The 18,913-nt window shown below is 38.3% G+C and overlaps 1 protein-coding gene across 1 annotated transcript; it reads left to right on the forward strand.

The window, feature by feature from the left end:
- Positions 1-85: 85 nt before the first annotated feature.
- On the forward strand, positions 86-14,365 carry LOC126810443 (uncharacterized). Its single transcript, XM_050535516.2, has 6 exons — positions 86-401; positions 6,050-6,137; positions 8,021-8,416; positions 9,862-10,080; positions 11,675-11,759; positions 13,422-14,365. The coding sequence occupies exons 2-6, from the start codon at positions 6,083-6,085 to the stop codon at positions 13,786-13,788; spliced, it is 1,122 nt and encodes a 373-aa protein (XP_050391473.1). The 5' UTR covers positions 86-401; positions 6,050-6,082; the 3' UTR covers positions 13,789-14,365.
- The last annotated feature ends 4,548 nt before the right edge of the window (positions 14,366-18,913 follow it).

Below are 18,913 nucleotides of genomic sequence, written 5' to 3' on the forward strand. Positions count from 1 at the left end.
CCCGACCACAAAGTACTAGTTTACCTTCCATTGAATCGAGGGTTATATAAAGCGAGATCTTAAGGAAAACACTTTAATACGACGGGCACGTAGTAGTTAGTGTAGCTCCACGCCAGTTCGAGGCAGGTTGCTATTCATACACACAGTTACTTGTTTATTATATTATACTGCTAGGCTGCTTTATTATGTAAGTCCTACCTGTTCGACTAGCCTGCCTTCCTAGAAAACTAAAAATACAAAATATATTAAGTCACCGTGAGTTATAAAACATTACATAAGGGTATGTAGTATAATACCAAGGATATAAGGGATTATATTACACAGAAGGGTATACTCCAGGATCTTAATAATGATCATGACATTATTGAACCAGAGCGTATAACTCACAGGTAGATAGATAGGTACGTAGAAATTTATTTATTCCGTCTTTGAAAAATGTTTAAACGAATATGTATCTAATCCTTGAGCGACATTTAGCGATCGCGCACAACACCAAAAAACATAAAACTTTAACACAATTTATATGGAACAAAATCACTGTTTGTAAACATATAGCAGAACGTTTTAGAAAGTCTTTTCTTATGGTTTACAAGCACATATTTGATTGTTTTCCTTATAAATTGTGTTGTTTTTCTGAATATGTATTTGTTCTGTATTGTGATATGTTTTGATGTACAGTTATAAATGTATATACTTATAAAGGAATATATTGGGTTATTAAAGATCTAGTTTGGTAGTTATAGAGTCTGTTGCTAAAGTCGCAATATATATTTCTTCTGTATAATACTAAATTGTGGGGGGGGGGGGTAGATCATCACGTCTGTCATTGAGTCAAGTGGCGTGGTTAAGATCCCACAATTGTACCTGAAACTGTGAGGATCGCCTATCTAACCTCGTGGGTTTCTTCAGGTCCTCTGGGTTCTCCGGGTCCACCATTTTCCTCTCACTGTAAAAGACACTTACGCGTAGGCGAATTATTGAAATATAATTGAAACATGTTAGTTCCGAAATTACCCAGTTTGTGTCGATTGGACGTTAAACCCCATTTCTCTCTCTCTTTTATTAAAATTGCAATATTTATTTATTTCTTTTATATACTAAATTGTGATACTTGATTTACAATTAAATTTTATTAAGGTTTATAAGTTAAAGGCTATAAATTCTATACTTTTAACAAGAATATCGTGGGTCATTAAAGAGCTGGTTTGGTGGTTAGAACCTTCTATTAAAGTTGCAATATGATTTTTCAATACACAAGTCACATTTCTATGGAATACAATAACTACAAAATACTGATCTTATTATTATTTCTGATCTTTAATTATCCAGCTCAGTAATTAACAGTTATTGTATTCCATACATATTGTGACGTGTGTATATCCTTTTTAAATACCGCTATTCATATTGTTGTCCTTTGGAAAAAGGCAAAGTCTCCGTTATTGATGTCCGTTGTGCAGGAAATTTGGCATGCTTGTTCCTTGGGGAATAACTCGTCGATCTTTAATGTGAAGCGACAAGATGTCGTCGATGACGTCATAACAAGTTCTGGTCCATAGTATCATAGTAGGCTAAACTTGTTCCAATTTATTTTTGAAATTGCAATATTTATCGCTCGATATCACCACTTTCTATAACAGACAGCATTTTGCTGGGCAACTAAATTAAGAAAATGGGTTTTAAACACTGTTTATGAAAAATATGGAGCTTGTAGGACACAGTAAGTCACAGATGTTTTCACTCTATGAAAAGATTGAACTTTATTATATTTTGAATTAATAACAATATGAAAAGATTGAACCTTATTATATTTTGAATTAATAACAATATGAAAAGATTGAACCTTATTATATTTTGAATTAATAACAATATGAAAAGATTGAACTTTATTATATTTTGAATTAATAACAATATTGCTTCTTTAAAGCCCCAGCATTCCAGAACAATGGTTAATCGTAGACTTTAAAACATCAAACAATTCAAAGTTAGCTAAGAGAAAGCTTAGCGTCCGCTCGACACAATCTAGGGTCACTTGTGGTCTTTAGCATTGACAAAAACTCGACAAACTACAGAAAACCAATACTACTTGTCACGTGGTATCAAAACCCGAAATCGGCATGTAGATTTTACAGTGTAACTCTAAACAGATTTATTGACGAATGTCTTGGAGAACGTGTGTTGCATGTACACTACAAAAGGACAATACACGATAAAATACAGAATTTGTTAAAGAGGAACTTGTCCCATACGCTTGATAATCTTCTTTTTGTTCTTCATGTAGTCAGGCTTTTAACAAAATACATAAGGCTACGTCAGTTTGGGGAGTATCGACATGAGACTTTGGCATGATTCACATTCAGCCAATGGAGCGTCGATTGACAAACTGAGTAGTTTGTGTGACAGGCCGAGTTGTTTGTTTGAGTTTGACAGGCCGAGTTGTTAGGTTTGACAGGCCGAGTTGTTTGTTTGATAGGCCGAGTTGTTTGTTTGATGGGCTGAGTTGTTAGTTTGACCGACTGAGTTGTTTATATCCTAGTTTTGCTTACCATAGATTTGATTATCACCCATAGCCTCTCCTTTGGATAAAATACACCTTGGGCGCTTTCTTGCAAAGACATTGTGTGTTATCCAAAAAAGCTAGATCAAGCCTGTTTTGTGGCTTCCTGTGGCAAGTTTCTTAGGAAACATTTGTCTACGAAATCATCCTTGGCGGAAGTGAACGTAAAACTCCGAGAAAAAAGAAGAAGAAGAGTGGATTATAATCCAGACAAAGACATGCTAACTAGCACAGTTTAACAGATTATCAATTTGAAAGCAAGCTAATGGCTTAGGGTCTGATTTTATTAATTACTTGTTAGTTTACAACAGAAATATTTGTTTTTTTGCCCACTATTAGTATGTGCAGGAGAACCGTACTACACGAAAAACAAAACCGATGAGACAAACCTGCAGACAAGACAAACTACACAGACATAAGCAACAAATATCTATTCAAGAGACAGTATATATAATAATACAGTGCAGGGCTTGGACAGGAAGACCCTTGATGATTCACAATTCTATTGGTGTAAGTAGGTGTCGTTATATAGGATATGGTTACTTATCGTGATGATATAACAGATGGTTAATGATGAATACTTTCACAATGGTTCAACACATAAATAAATTTAGATTCATTTGTCATATTAGATTCATGACCTGTGAATAAAAAGGAATGTTGTAACGAACTGGTTCAGATTATGACGAACTAGGCCGTGTTATGACGACGGATTATATTTTTTAAACTATGAGAGGTCTAAAATCTGTTTATTTAAAGTCGTATCATTTTGAAAAGCAAGCTATGCTATGTATGTCGTGTTCAATGCAGGGCATTCTTACTGTTACTTCTTGTTTTGTGTGTGTGAGTGTGGGGGGGGGGGGGTAGTCCATCGGAGAGGTATCTGGGCTCTCGAGTGGAACCTGTCACGTTCTGATCCGTGAGAGGATGTACGAATGATATAAAGATGCGTTGTCGACAACTTTATAAATTGTTGTACACTGGAAAAAGCGCAGGCTCGTAACGGGGTGGGGGGGGGGCTGTGAAAAAAAATCGTCGACCATAAAAACAATAGATATACATTGTCCGCCAATTTTACAGCAACCCTGAGAACACTCCTCACCCCCCTCGTCGCTCTGAGCTAGTTACGGCCTTGAAAGGCTATTGTCCGGATAATTTTCTCATACCTACCTTTGCACACTTAACCCTGTGTTATTCTCAAAATTGAAAAAAAATTGTCGACCATAAAACAATAGATATACATTGTCCGTCAATTTTACAGTACCCCCGAGAACACGCCCCGCCCCCATCGTCGCTCTGAGGTAGTTACGGCCCTGAAGAAGCGTAACTGGGAAGGCTACTGTCCGGCCAATTTTCTCATACCCTACCCTTACGCACTTAACCCTGTGTTATTCCTAAAATTACCGACATATTGTGAGACGTTAAACTTCACTCCTCTCCATTAGCATATATTTTGTACACTGGGCTATTAACTCGCCGTAACGTTAGACCACCCAATTTATGTGTACCAGAGAAATCCCATAACTATCGTTACCAATTACAAATTGTTCTGTTTTCGGGCACACCTCTCTCTTTTCAACCCCCGTATCCATTTGGACACAACCCTTCTCCACTTTCACCACAACCAACTTCATTTTTATCCAACGGCTCTCCATTTTCACCCCATCGTCTCCATTTGCACCCCACCCGTCTCCATTTTCATTCCACCCCAACTATACGCATTCCGACTCCTCGCCATTAGGACTTTCTGCACCTGCTTCTGCTACTGTGCGGTTCTTAGTTGCCACGGTGGCATAGCGAACAAGACGCGGATCTGGCAAGGAACAGCGTCTAGTTGTTCGTATGGGACGAAAAACCAATGTGCCCCAAGTAAACTTTGGCGTGCACGTAAAAGAACCCCTGACAGTTCGATAAATTCGATAAAGAATGTGGAAACGCCACTGTCAGAGCAAAACTTTCATTATGGTCTTCTGTATGTTATATGCCCGTCATCCTAAACCGGGCCAGTGTCGAAAAATAGGACGTTAAACCCCATTTCATTTTCCTCCCTTCAGACATTTTGCATACGTCACTGGTAGTGATTCATAAATCCACTGTTTGACCCTGATAATGACTGACTACTGTATTGTAAACATGTATATATAACTGATCATTCTGGTTGTATAAATTGTAGGACAGCTGTTGTATTATTATTGTGATGTATTGATATGATTATTGTTAGATTTATAGTAGTCATAGATTCATGTGTAACAAGCCAATCTTTTCATTATATAGGGCGAACGTAAAGAATAGTAATAATCCCAAAACTCTATTTCATATCAGTTCATTGGCCATGATCACCTTTATGTTGTACTTAGGGTAGATTGAAAAGATACAAATGTCCATTTGTGTTCCTTTATGTTGTAGCCCATAGAACTATAGACTAGAATAGCAATCACGTGACTTATGACGTCGTGGTATGTTCTTGTATGTAGCCTAGTGCTTTTAGATTTATGGATGTAGCCTATGACTTATGAGGTTGGTTCCTGTGGTGTTCTAATTAGGAAGTGAGTCCAAAGTTAATGAAAATGAAATGAAATGGGATTTAATGTCCTACTGTTCTGCACCGATTTATCTAATAAATACGGCCATGGGCCATACAGTGCGCCATGAGGGTCAGCGACGCTATACTCTCATTTCGAATTTCAGCTGTCAAAGTCTCTTTTACATCTACGCCAGTGTGTACACCCGGCCTCGGATTTTCGCCCCATCCGAACGGCTATGCGTTGTTCCTTTGCGAAATCTAAAGTTAAATGTGTACAAATGAATTTAACTTGTTATATATGTAGTAAGGGTAGCTCTGAGAGTAAGTCATTGGCCCAAGATGGTCAGGGTTCGATCATGGTGCTGATCAAGAAAGTCCCCCGTGATTTGTCGGCGTGGTTCCCCCTTGCCAATTGTGCAGGACGGAGGGTCAGGCAATGACAGTGTCTAGTCGGATGGGACGATAGACTGAACTGCCCATACTTGTTGGCATGCACGTAAAAAAAACCTTGAGAGATGGAATTCGATATAGGTTTAGGTTTAGATTAGTAAGACGTTCAACACCCATTAAAATTCTTTATATATTATTCAGGTCTTTCTTTAGGCCTTAAATTTGATATAAATTTTCAATTAGACATAAATTAACTTACCAAGACCATAATCAACTCTCGGTGCCATTGTATTGCAAGATATTATTTATTTATATTTTACGCTGTAACATATAAATTTTATTCTCCACACTAACATTTTGTATAATACTCTGTAACACGTAAGATTTATTTTACGTGGTAACATATTATTTGTATTTTACACTGTAACATTATTTGTATTTGTATTTTACACTGTAACATATTATTTGTATTTTACACTGTAACATATTATTTGTATTTTAATCTGTTACATATTATTGTATTTAACGATGTAACATATTAGTTGTATTTTACGCTGTAACATATTATTTTTATATTTCAGTTTACATACAGAGGACACCGATAAAACAATATTATGAAGTGCCTTATTATTATAGTGTGTATATTATTGTGGGAGTCAGTTTCATCAGGTAGGCTTTTACGAATTTTCCCCTACAGAAATAAGCAAAAGATTAATCACAACAAAATATAAACCGCTAGGTGTCACAATTCATTATGGTATCTTTAATAAACCAATACTACCCCCTCCCCCTCCCCCGCCCAACGTTCACGGTTGTACTGCCAATTCTATTACGATCGATAAGAAACATGGACTGCGATTTTTGATTTAGCATCACAATTTCAAGATGGCTGTGATTACGTCGTGGTCGGTTCTGTTTTTTTTAAAGCAACTGCCGAACATCTTTAAAGCGCCAGCTCCTCTTTAACAACAAATTAAAAACCGTGAGAACGTCTCGCTTTTTCGCATCAGTTGCCGGTCATTAAACAACGGGACTGAAGGCAATAAACCTATTTGTGTTGGACTGGGTTCATGTAATATTATGTCATGAGGCTACTGTTGATATAAAATTTACCCAGAGGGTTATACTAACAATAATTGAAATTTAAGAAATAAAAAAAAAGTTTATGGCTCCGGGTCAGGCCTCTTTAAATATAAAACGACTAATGCAAACACTGGAGATATGTTTGTCAATGGCTAGACCTAGTTGATTTGGGTCAAAATTAAAGTATTGATTTCTCCGTGGGGTGATACTCGTATTATATGTAGATGCAGAGTTAAATTGCGAGTCGTAACCCATCATGTATAGAGTCCGCAATTACAAGTTTTACATACATAAAGTAATAAAGACTTGGGTGGAGGACGGAGGAATTGACAAAGGTACCCACTAAGTCGTTCCGGATGGGATGAAAGTACAGTCTACATATTGACGGGCACGTAAAAATTCCCTTGGCTGTTGGAATTCGCTATAAGTGTAGACTTTACCGATCTGTACGACTAACATGTTCCTCCTAGCATGCTGTATGGAGTATGCCCGCCTTCATTAGCCCAATCGTCACAAAATAGTAGGACGTTGAACCCCATTTCATTTCATTTCAATAAAGAATTGCTCCCAGTAGGGAAGGAATACCTAATTATGTGGGATTTCTCTGTGTTTTCTGGTTAGCTATAACATCTAAAAAACCCATTTGCAAGCCAAAATCCACAATTAGTTATCCTGTACCGTCCGCACACAAGGACAGGATGAGCCATTTAAAGCTGCAGTACAAGTCTATAAGCTGAACGACAAATTCTCCGATACACCAGATATTAAGTTAAAAAATGGCCACCTAAAATTTTACCTTCAATCATGATAAATGGATAAAGTGCATTCAAAATATTTTTTATCTGAGAGTGATTATCCAAGTTGGGGGTGGGTCGGAGGGGGGGGGGGTGAGTTACTTCAAAGGTAGGGCCCGCTGTGGCTTTAAACTACATGTAATCCAGTTATGCCACTGCTTGTGCCTTAACTTAAAGATGCATTATGGGAGATTAGATAAAGAGCTGGCAGTTCGCACTATAATAGTTAAAAACTAGATAATGTAAAGGCAATTTGCTGAAAATTTCAGTCAAATTGATTCAGTCTGAACTGAGAGTTTAGCGATTGAACTTTCGGCCTAGCCTCGATCATCACTACTAAAGTCGCTACGATAGAAACATAGTCTCGATTTTTCAGTTCATGATTTAATCATGAATGAAAGTTGAGCAGCAAATCGGATCCTAATCCAGTATATATCCCACTCTAGCGATGACATCGAGAGTTGATTATGGTCTGGATAAGTTAATTAATGTCTAATTAATAATTTAGATAACATGTCAGGCCCAAAGAAAGACCCGCAATCGGCAAATTCAGCTCTTGCATAATGTATGTTTAACGTTTTAGCTCAGGTAATGAAATTACACCCCCCACATTATGTCATGCATCAGTAAAAGGCAAGCAAAAATAATACAATTCTTCTCTTTTTTTTTTCACAGCACATGATCTAGAGAGCTTTGCATGTGTCGGGGACTCATGTGGCTTACATAACCTACATTGCTATGGAACTAAAATTTCAATCATTTCCGCGTATTACGGCTACACCAAGATTGCCAATGACTGTCCCCTGAAGAAACAATGCCGTTCGGGGACCTGTTGTGTGAAGAAGTGGTTTGACTTGAATGATGATTGCCTACCAGAGTTTACGAAGGCAGACTATTTAGATCTCAGAAAAATCTGCGATGGCCAACAACACTGCGATTTCACTCCACCACAAAGACTGGATTATGCTGGTTGTCTGAGGAAAAAACATTTCAAATGGTGGGGAAGCTATTATCGTCATGTTTATTTTGAACATTTCACGTATTCATTTATTGAATATAAATGTTTGAAAGGTAAAGTATTAAATTACAAATTGTCTTGTTCCATGGATCCTATTTCGCCTGGTGGTTCAGTGGGTAATTCACTGATTCGCAGAGCAAGAGATGCCCCGACTAGGTCATTTCGGGACTAACACATGGTTCAATTATATTTCAATAATTTGCTTACGCGTAGGAGTCTTTAGCAGTGGGAGGAAACCGGAGGACCCGGAGAAAACCCACGAGGTTGGACAGGCGACCCCACTCCTTGCCACGTACAACCGCGGAATCGAAACCCCGACAATTGACTCAATGACAGACCGTATGATACAGCGCGCACGTGCTAACCATTTGGCCATCCACCCCCCTGTCCCTTTAAGTAATGATAGTAAACATGAAGTTATATTAGTCATGACGACACTCCTTCTCACTGCTCAAGTCAATTTCTGAGAATTGTCAATGTCTCCTATCATTGAAGATGTTTCACGGTCAATGAAAATGTGTTTATTGGCCTAATGCGAGTGTTGTGAGTGGTGCAGTGTATGCTCTTCCTTTCCTGAATACCTCGTACCACTTTCCATTATGCTATATTTTTTTTATATCACGGACTGTATTGTTACTGGGGGTTGGACCTGATTATGTACGAATTTTCGATTTACAAAACATGCACCAGTGGCTAAGTCGGTAAGACGCTGGCTCGCTAGCCTGGAGGTCACGTATTCGATCCTTACATTGACCGAGAAAATTCATCGGGATTTTCTGGTGTGATTTACCCTTGTCAGTGGTGCAGGACGTAGGGTCTGATAAGGACAGCTGTTTAGTCGTACACATTCCAGTGTACGTAAAAGATCCCTTGAGTGTTGGAATTCGATATAAGAGTAGGCTATAGTGCTGTTGCCTGGGCAAGATTTCCCTCATAGCACATTGTATGGCGTATGCCCGTCTTCATTAGCCTAGTCGGAGCAGAACGGTAGAACGTAAACCCCCATTTCATTTCAAAACATGCATTTTAGCGTGATTTTACTGCTATAGAATCCGCTATTATATTGGGAAAGTTGCATCTCTTATAGGGATATCAGTCTGCTTTTACAAAGATATTATAACGAATTGACAATGTAACACGACAACCGCCATTTTTATTTGCCGTGAACCAACTCAATAGATCTGTTTCAAATCCGACTGAACCCAAGCCGAGAGAATATCTAGCGTTGGTATTTTGATTTTTGTTTTTTAATTAAATGGCATTTTTCGAAAAATACAAATCACACGTCGTTACTTTAACAGTTCGGCAGGCAGTAGTCAGAATCGTCAAGTCACTAGTTTCATTGTTTTCGTCGAAACATATAGATCAAGCCTTATATAGTAATACCATATCCAATTTCCATTCGATTTTTAATACTGAAATTTAATTATAAATTTTAGATAATATTGTCAGTATACAAAACCAAATGAAACCCCCTTTACTTGTATTCTAATTTTAGCGTGGGTGCCATACACAGCTCGACCCACTACAAAATCGGTGTATAAACCTAAAATGGAATTAACCACGAAGGCACCACTCTTCAGAACAACTACCGGCAGGCAGGAGATATTTGATCCAGATGGTCTCCTAGAAAAATCGAACCCGTTTCCCAAATCAGGAGTAGAAGTTAAACAGCCTGTTACGTCACAGGACAGAGTGACAGAAGCAGACAAACCAGGTAGATTTTTACAAATGTATTTAGGCCAAAATAAATAACTGTGTCTACGGTTACTTCCCCCCACCCCCCGAAATAGATATTTTAACGAATTGACAATGTATTATCTATGTTCTAGTATTTCTAACTTCACTACTAATAAGAGAAGCCACGGTGGCTCATTGAGCACGGCGTTGGTTCGCTAACCTGTAGGTCGCGGGTTCGATCCTGATGATGACCGAGAAAGGTGATCGGGATTTTCCGACGTGGGTACCCCTTGTCAGTGGTGTAGGATGGATGGCCTGACAAGGAGAACGTATATTCGTTCGGATTGGACGAAAAAACGAGGTCCTGTGTGCACATTGGCGTGCACGTTAAAGATCCCTTTGGACGCTAAAGATCCATCATAGCACACTGCATGGCGTATACCCGTCTTGATTATCCCAGTCGAAGCAGAAAAGTAGGACGTTAAACTCCATTTCACTTCATTTCATTTACGGAGTAAGGTCCTTCAATATAATATCGAAATGTCAATGTTGGAATCCGTCCACGGACAAACACGAAAAGACCGAGTTATAGGGCCTGGGAAATGTGAAAAAGGGTCAGGATTGTCGATTTCACATAAAAAAATAGGGTCGATGGGGTAGTCGTAAATACGGGTATTTTTTATGTTGGCCTTATCCAGGTGTCCCTCGAGAAACTTCCGGGGTTTCCCTCTGTCTGTGGTGCATGACGGAGAATAAGTGACTAGTATACTCGTCGGTTTGGAAGTAAAAGAACCCTTTACAGATTTAGGTGCCGACGCTGATGTCCGGTCAAAATTAATGCATGAAAGTAGGACGTTAAACCCCATTTAGTTTCATTTCATGGATTCTAATCAATACCCCATCCTCGGTATCCCCAGTGGTCTCATTCCGTTTTACTCCACTATCCATAGGGTATTCACGTATTTACCCTTGATCGTAGCTTGATTTTACGAATCAATCAAAAACAGTTTACAATCTAGTCTTAGCCGCATTATTTACATTCACAACAATATGGTGGCTTGTTCGCTCGATTATGAGAAAAATTGCAAGAAATTTAATATAAAAGAAGTGACATGCACACAGAAATATGCCCCAAAACATCTTTTCGGTGCAAAAGATGTTTTTATGTCAGGTTTGATGTATTTAACGATTTTTTGATTGGTCTATAATAATAGCACAATCATCAAGGGCAGATAATTTGAATACATGTCCTTCCATTGGATGAACCCAGGGGTTATTGGAGTGTAACGGAATAAGACCACTGATGATACCGAGGTTGATCAATACCTTAGTGGTCTATTTAATCACACGATGACTACCACGACTCCGAAACGAGAAATAAACAAACGAAAAGGGACATTTCATTTTATCTAGAAACAGCGTCAACTTATCGTAGACCCACTCAGCCTAATTAAATGAAAAGGGACATTTCATTATATCTAGAAACATTGTCAACTTATCGTGGACCCATACAGCCTAATTAAATTATTTCTGTATGTTTATAATAAGAGTATAGGTTTGTATAATAAAAACATTAACGGGAATACTGTAAGAAGTTTAACAATACTGCATATCTTGTTTTATATTTTTAGATACTGTTTTGATTGCCGGCAGTGTTGTTGGAGTTTTGATTTTCATCATATTGGTTGTTTTTGTGGTGATATTTATTGTCAAGCGGTAAGGGGAGATCACTGGCTTTATTTTCACTACTTTAAACGGATGCAACCTACCATTAACATCCCAATTGACTTTAATAAATCCTCGCCTTTGTGTCATGCTCCAACTTTTCCCAAATTTTCGTTGGACTGAATGCTTTCCACCACAGACATATAAACACCTGGCTATGCTGTTGCTCCAAAGATTGTATGAGGTTGAACTGTAAAATTTTGATACACACAAACAGTAGCCTACTATAAACATGTAATGCTAGGTTCCAACGATCACGATTCGCGCTACGATTGAAATCGTGGGTTTAATCGTGGAGTAATCGTGGTGATCCTATCAGCTCTTATCATTTATTGTGGCCAGTCGTTGCAATGGTGTTGATCGTATCGAAACGTATCTGCACGTACCAGACCGTGGACATAATAGGGACAATTTTATCGTAACGCATCGCATGACATTGGGGACCTAGCATCACTATTCGGCGTAGTTATCACCCAACCAAACACTTAACAACTCTGTTATCCTTCCTCCTCTAAGCCATGAACGTTCATCAAACCCTGGGATCAACGGCCAATTTAAACCATCTTCATCATTCTCGAGCAAAATGACCGTAAATTTAGGGAATAGGAGAGATAGGGATTGAGGAGAGGGAGAGAAAAACTGTTAACAAAAGGAACTTTTGGAGTTTAATAACACGAAATAGATTTTGGCCTCTGATATTTGAAACCAGTTTTTATCCAATTTCACAACCGCTTCTTTAAAAATGCATTATTTAAGAGCTAAAGCTGCCTATACTGCAGATCTTTAATTTGGCTTCAAAAGTTATATAAATAACACATAATATCAAATCAAGTGAATGGATCCGGGGACCAGCCGTAAGCGTCCATTGCGCTGTACAGATCATAAGCCATGTCATTTACGTCAACTAATAGTCTCTTTAATACATGCTAGCCGTGGTGGTTCAGTGAGTAAGACGTTAACTCGCTGATCTGAATGTCCCTTGTTCGATCCCTGCGTTGATTGAGAAAGTTCATCGGGAATTTCTGGTATTGTCGCCCTTCGTCAGAAGGCCTGGCAATAGACAACGTATAATGGTTCGGGTGAGACGGAAAACCAAGGTCTCGCGTACACATTAGAGTGCACGTAAAACGATCCCTTGGCTGGTGGAATGGTGGAATTCGATATAAGAATAGACTGCAGCAAAGCTGTCCGGGCAAAATCTCCACCATAGTACACCCTATGCCTGTTTTCCTTAGCCCAGTTGGCGCGGAACAGTAGGATGTTAAACCCTATTTCATTTTATTAAAGTATTAGCTTTCATAGGTTAAAGGGGGATTAGTTAAGATTAGATAAAGAGCTGATAGTTCTATCTATAATAGTTAAAAAAATAGATAATGAAAACAGAATATGCTGAAAAAAATTCAATTAAACTGCTTCACTTTAAACCTCGATATTTTAACGATTTAATTTTAGTCATTACTTATGTTGGTACGATAATAACCATTTTTACGTTAATTTATCCATCACAAAGTATATTCAAATCCACTTAATATCACAGGCTAACGATGACACCGAGAGTTCATTAATAACTTAGATAACATTTCAGGCCTAATGAAAGACCTGCAATAGGCAGATTTAGCTCTTGCATAATATCTGTTTAATATTATTTTGTAGGAAAACGAAGACGGTGGATAGACCGGAAAATACAAGCCAACAACACTCAAATCCTACCTATGGTCATCCGTATATTCACGGTGCTGGCTATGGTGTATATAACAATGCTGTTATCATGCCAGGAGCGTCAGCAAACGGCGCGACACCAATGACTGGTTGTAAACCACCGGATTACAATCAGATAAACGACTTAAAGTTCAGCAACTGTGAAGCAGCATCACAGAATAATGAAAACCATTACGAGGAAGTCAAGGGGGATAATGGCAATAACCTTCTGTACCAACCACAAAACGAAGATGTGGCCGGGGAGAGTCAATTGACAGGAAATGTAAACGAGGGCAATACTATTGATGAGCTTCATATATAGAGTGCGCCGTCAGTTGGTATACGATTAATGAATCCAGATCCAATTAACAAGATAACTTTAATCGACCACGATCTAAATATAATAATGAAAATTGTTCTTAAGCTTCGATAAATTTGGATTTTGACCTTAATAATTGTAGGATTTAGTAAACATATATTCGTCTCCACAATTCTGCATCTAATGTCATATATATTTTTTTTGTATTGTTAATACTTGATATCAAATTAGATGTAGTTCATATCGGTATATCCATGAACAATCCGATACTGTTCGAAACTACGGCTCCTAAAACCATCTCAAACTGAATTGTTTTCCGTTTTGTAGCGCCGTTTACTGGTTCTTGGTCGGTTTAGGACGGACTAAGCAGCAATAGTTTCGGGCAATTTCTAACTGTCTATGGGCTGTTAAATTATATATTTTCATACAAAAGTCCCTGATTATAATAAAGCTGTATTTTACAAGTAAATGATACCATTTACAGCTATATATTCCAAAATTAATTTTTGTGCCTGTTTTTCGTCCATATTTTGTATTAATTTTTATAATTTGTGCTTGTTAATAAATTAAATTCAGTTTATTGAATGGAAAGTTCATCAGCATTTTCAAGGCGTTGCAATCACTTGCCAGTGGTACAGGACGAAGACCTGGTATGGTACAGCGTCTAATAGACGTTGTAACATGGACGGGAAACCATCTTTTGTTCTTGTCGTTGAATAGGAAGATTGTCTTCCCTCTAGTAGATTGGGTGGAGCTTAACCGTGCAATAATTGGACATGTTCTAAGTTATTGCACACTTTTGCTGGTTTACACTAGTTTTAGTACACAACTAGTGTAGTTGATAACAACAAGCATACTGAGCAGGTGTCAATGTTACAAGTCCTTTTTAGCACGCTTCATTCGTTAACAGGTTTAAAATGTTCCTCGTGTTCTCTTCATTATCCAGGTTGGTGCAGAAAAGTATGACGTTACATCTTATTTCTTTGAATCATATTGAATTAAAGTTGTCGACGTAGTCAAGTGGTTATGGTACTAGACCAGTGATTCTCAACCTGTGTGCCGCGGCAGTCAGGTGTGCTGCGAGATCTTCCTAAGTGTGCCGCGAAATTGTGAATGATAAACTAAGAAAATGTGAAAAAACATGTTTTTATTTTGTAAAATTTAGATATTTTTCATATATATTTAGCCAGGTGTGCCGCTATTTCTTCATGTGTTCCAAGGTGTGCTGTCGGTCAAAAAAGGTTGAGAACCACTGTACTAGACGCTTGACTATCCTGTCGTGTTTGTAGAACCTTTGCTTAAAGTCAGACTTTTTTCAGACTATTAATTATGTCAACAATTCGCTTGGGCGTTGACGTCTTTAGCAGTGGGAGGAAACCGGACGGAGGACCAGGAGGAAACCCACGAGGTTGGACAAGCGACCCGAATCCCTGTCATTATACACGCATAGGATCAAAACCAGACCACTTACCCTAATGAATGTCAGTGGTATCATCCGTTCTAGAAACAATATGCATACCCGTCCGCGGTGGAGCGATTGACTGTAGCTGAATATCAGGAACCGTAGCCTACATATACACGCATATAGTGTATGCCACGGAGTGCACATTAAAGAATCGAAAAAATCGGCTTAGAAAAACACACAAAACTAGTTCGTTTACTATATATATATATATATATATGGACATGCAACGCGGCATGCGAGCTTGTTTCTTGCACACTTGCGTATCGTTTGGCTGATTTTGATTTCAGATATGATGTCACAATTACAAGATGGCGGTAATGACATCATGCACGATTATTTAACCATATAGTAATATCGTATGTTATAGACAATGTTCCTAACACCAATATTACAGTGGTTAAGAATAACCCTCTGTGACCTGGGTGTACAAGAGGCTTGTAGGGATCGCCTGCCCAACCATGTGGGTTTCTTCCGGGTCCTCCTGATTCTCTCCACTTCATAAATGAGCGTGCACTTTATATCAACAAAATTTTCACGGGATTTCCAAGCCTGGTTCCGTCTATCAGTTGTCTAGTTGTTTGGGTGGCAAGAGGCATTGTCTGCGATATCACCCTAGATGGAAGCGGACGTTATGTCTAATATCAAGTCAATTCAATGGAGAGAGACAAATGAGGGAAAAACACACGGGGATGGACAGTTGACCCTACCCAATGCCAGGTTCAAGCGGGAAATCGAAACCACGCCATCAACAGACCTTGTGATCTCATGCGCACGCGTCAAACCTTTACGTCTAACCCTATTTCAGAAATTTCTGCACCAACTGGAGTAATGAAGACGTCCAGAGAAATATTCGCCCACTGGCTCTAAGTTTTTCGTACCATCCGAATGAAAACACGATGTTCTTACGAAAATAGATAATTCGGATTGAGAATAGTGATTTAATTTGTGGCGGATATGTGAACCCAAATGTTACCCAAAAAAGTTCAAATTTACATGTTGAATGTTCCAAAATATTATCATGTATTTATGAACATATTGATCTATATTCATTCAATGTTTATGAAGTTGTCTAATGGCGGCAGGATATTGATTAAATGTAAATCACTCGAATTCGATAATACTTCTTATAAAAATTCTTAGTGAGGAGCCACGGTGGCTAAGTGAGTAAGATTCTCCCTCGCTAGCCTAAAGATCGCGGGTTCATTCCCGGTGATGTGCGAGAATGTTCATTGTGTTTCCCCTTGTTAATGGTTCAGGACGGAGGGCGAAGCTGTTTAGTCGTACGGTTTCGAATCCCCGGTTGTACGTGACAAGGAGTAGGGTCGCCTGTCCAGCCTCGTGGGTTTTCTCCGGGTCCTCCGGTTTCCTCCCACTGCTAAAGACCCCTATGCGCAAGCGAATTATAGAAATAAAATTAAACCATATGTTAGTCCCGAAATGACCTAGTTTGTGTCGAGTGGACGTTAAACCCCATTTCTCTCTCTCTTGTTTAGTCGTACACGTAAAAGATCGCTTGGCAGTTGGAATTCGATATAAGAGTAGGCCGTAATATGTAGTACGCTGGCGGAGCAAAATTTCTCTCATAGTACACTGCTTCCGTCAAAAGGCAAAACCTAGTAACTCACTTTTTTCCTATTTTGAGAAAACAAAGGAAAACGTAATGAATGAAAATTAAACCCCAGCTCATCCATTGATTTGACTATTGAGTTACTAGGTTTTGCTGTGGTATACTAGGCAAATGAAGGAAGTTGCTAGGTTGTGTCATGGGTGTAACTGCTTACAAAATCAAAAGATTGGAATATCTAGTACAACAACAGGAAGCACATACCTTCGTAACTACAAATTTGGTCCTAACTCAATTTTGATAAAAAAGTGAGTTACTAGGTTTTGCCTTTTGACGGGAGACTGGGTGGCTTCAATAGCAAGGGGGGTTGGATGGCTGAATGGTTAGCGTGCGCGCGCTGTATCATAAAGTCTGTCATTGAGTCGACTGGCGTGGTTTCGAATCCCCGGTTGTACGTGACAAGGAGTAGGGTCGCCTGTCCAACCTCGTGGGTTTTCTCCGGGTCCTCCGGTTTCCTCCCACTGCTAAAGACCCCTACGCGCAAGCGAATTATTGAAATAAAATTAAACCATATGTTAGTCCCGAAATGACCTAGTTTGTGTTTAGTGGACGTTAAACCCCATTTCTCTCTCTCTCTCTTCAATAGCAAAGTCGAAGCAGAACAATAGGACGTTAAACCCCATTTCATTTCATTTTAAATCCCTATTATCTTATATCGTATAGATCTAGTAGCAGGAAGTCAAAACAATTTTACACCATGGGAACCTTTATACACACAAAGTTTAATAGCACTAGAATTCTATAGAATTCTAGAGTATTTTGGCTGGTAGATATGAACTCTATAAACCTTTTGTAAAAAAAATGAGATGATAATACCGATTTTGTTTTTAAAAAACAAAGACACTACTCATAATAGTGATTTTTCTAAATAAAGAAACTTATAATAATAAAGACATTGAACAGTGCATTTCTTTCTATATGTAACAAAAACAATTTTTTTAAAAGATAGTTCCATATAATACCATCCCGATGTTATTAAAGGGACATTATTGGAGATTAGATAAAGAGTTGACAGTTTTCGCTATAATAGTTAGAAATAGATAACATATGATAAATAGAATATGCTGAAAAGTTCTGTCAAATTGCTCCACTCTGAACCAAGATATTAGCTTTTAAATTTTAGGCTAGCCATGATCACCATGACTAAAGTCGGTACGATAAAAACAAAGTCTCGATTATCCACTTTTTTTTCCGTTTAATTATTTTCTAAAAAATGTATTCCAATCCGCTAAATGTCGCAGGCTAGCCATGGCATCGAGATTTGATTATGGTCTGGATAAGTTAATTAATGTCTAATTAATAATTTATATAACAATTAAGACCTACAGACAGACCTTCAATTGGCAGATTTAACTCTTGCATAATGTATTTTTAAGTAATAAGATTTATTGTCATGGGGATAACGAGATAGTTGTACCGGAAGTTGTACTACGTGTGAGCCGATGAGAAGTATTCGGAAAAAAATCTCCCAATAAACTGGAGAGGGGTTGCGGGGGGGGGGGGGGTCAAATGGTTTAATGTGTAATAGTTAAATCATAAGGTCTGTCACTGAGTAAAGTAGCGTGGTTTCGATTCTCCCGCTAAATCTAAAACTGCTAATGTGGGTGCGTATGTGTTTACATGTGTGTGGAGTAGGGGCCGGGGGGGGGGGGGGTGTTAAAGCCATATAATAACAGACGACAAGACATCACCAATGAAATATTAGCCTGACATAAAATTATAATCTTTGTCAAGAAATCATGGGGATCTAAATGGGCCTATTGCAGATCAATCTGTGAGACATTTATTTATATGACAATTATATAATCAACTCGCTAGACCATCGGATTGCTAAAAATTAAATGGATTTTGTCGTCCGCGAGATTTAAAACATTAACGGTAAAATGGAGAGTCCAGATTAAAACTCGATTGTCAAGTATCGTTGCTACGATAATAAATAGTCAACGCAACATCTTCAATCAGTCATTATTTCGTTCAGAAAATAGTAATTGGAATGAAATTCTCAACATATTCATTTTTCATTATCTATTTTTGAATTA

This window comes from Patella vulgata, chromosome 2 (assembly GCF_932274485.2).
Source record: "Patella vulgata chromosome 2, xgPatVulg1.2, whole genome shotgun sequence".
Lineage (NCBI taxonomy): Eukaryota > Metazoa > Mollusca > Gastropoda > Patellidae > Patella > Patella vulgata.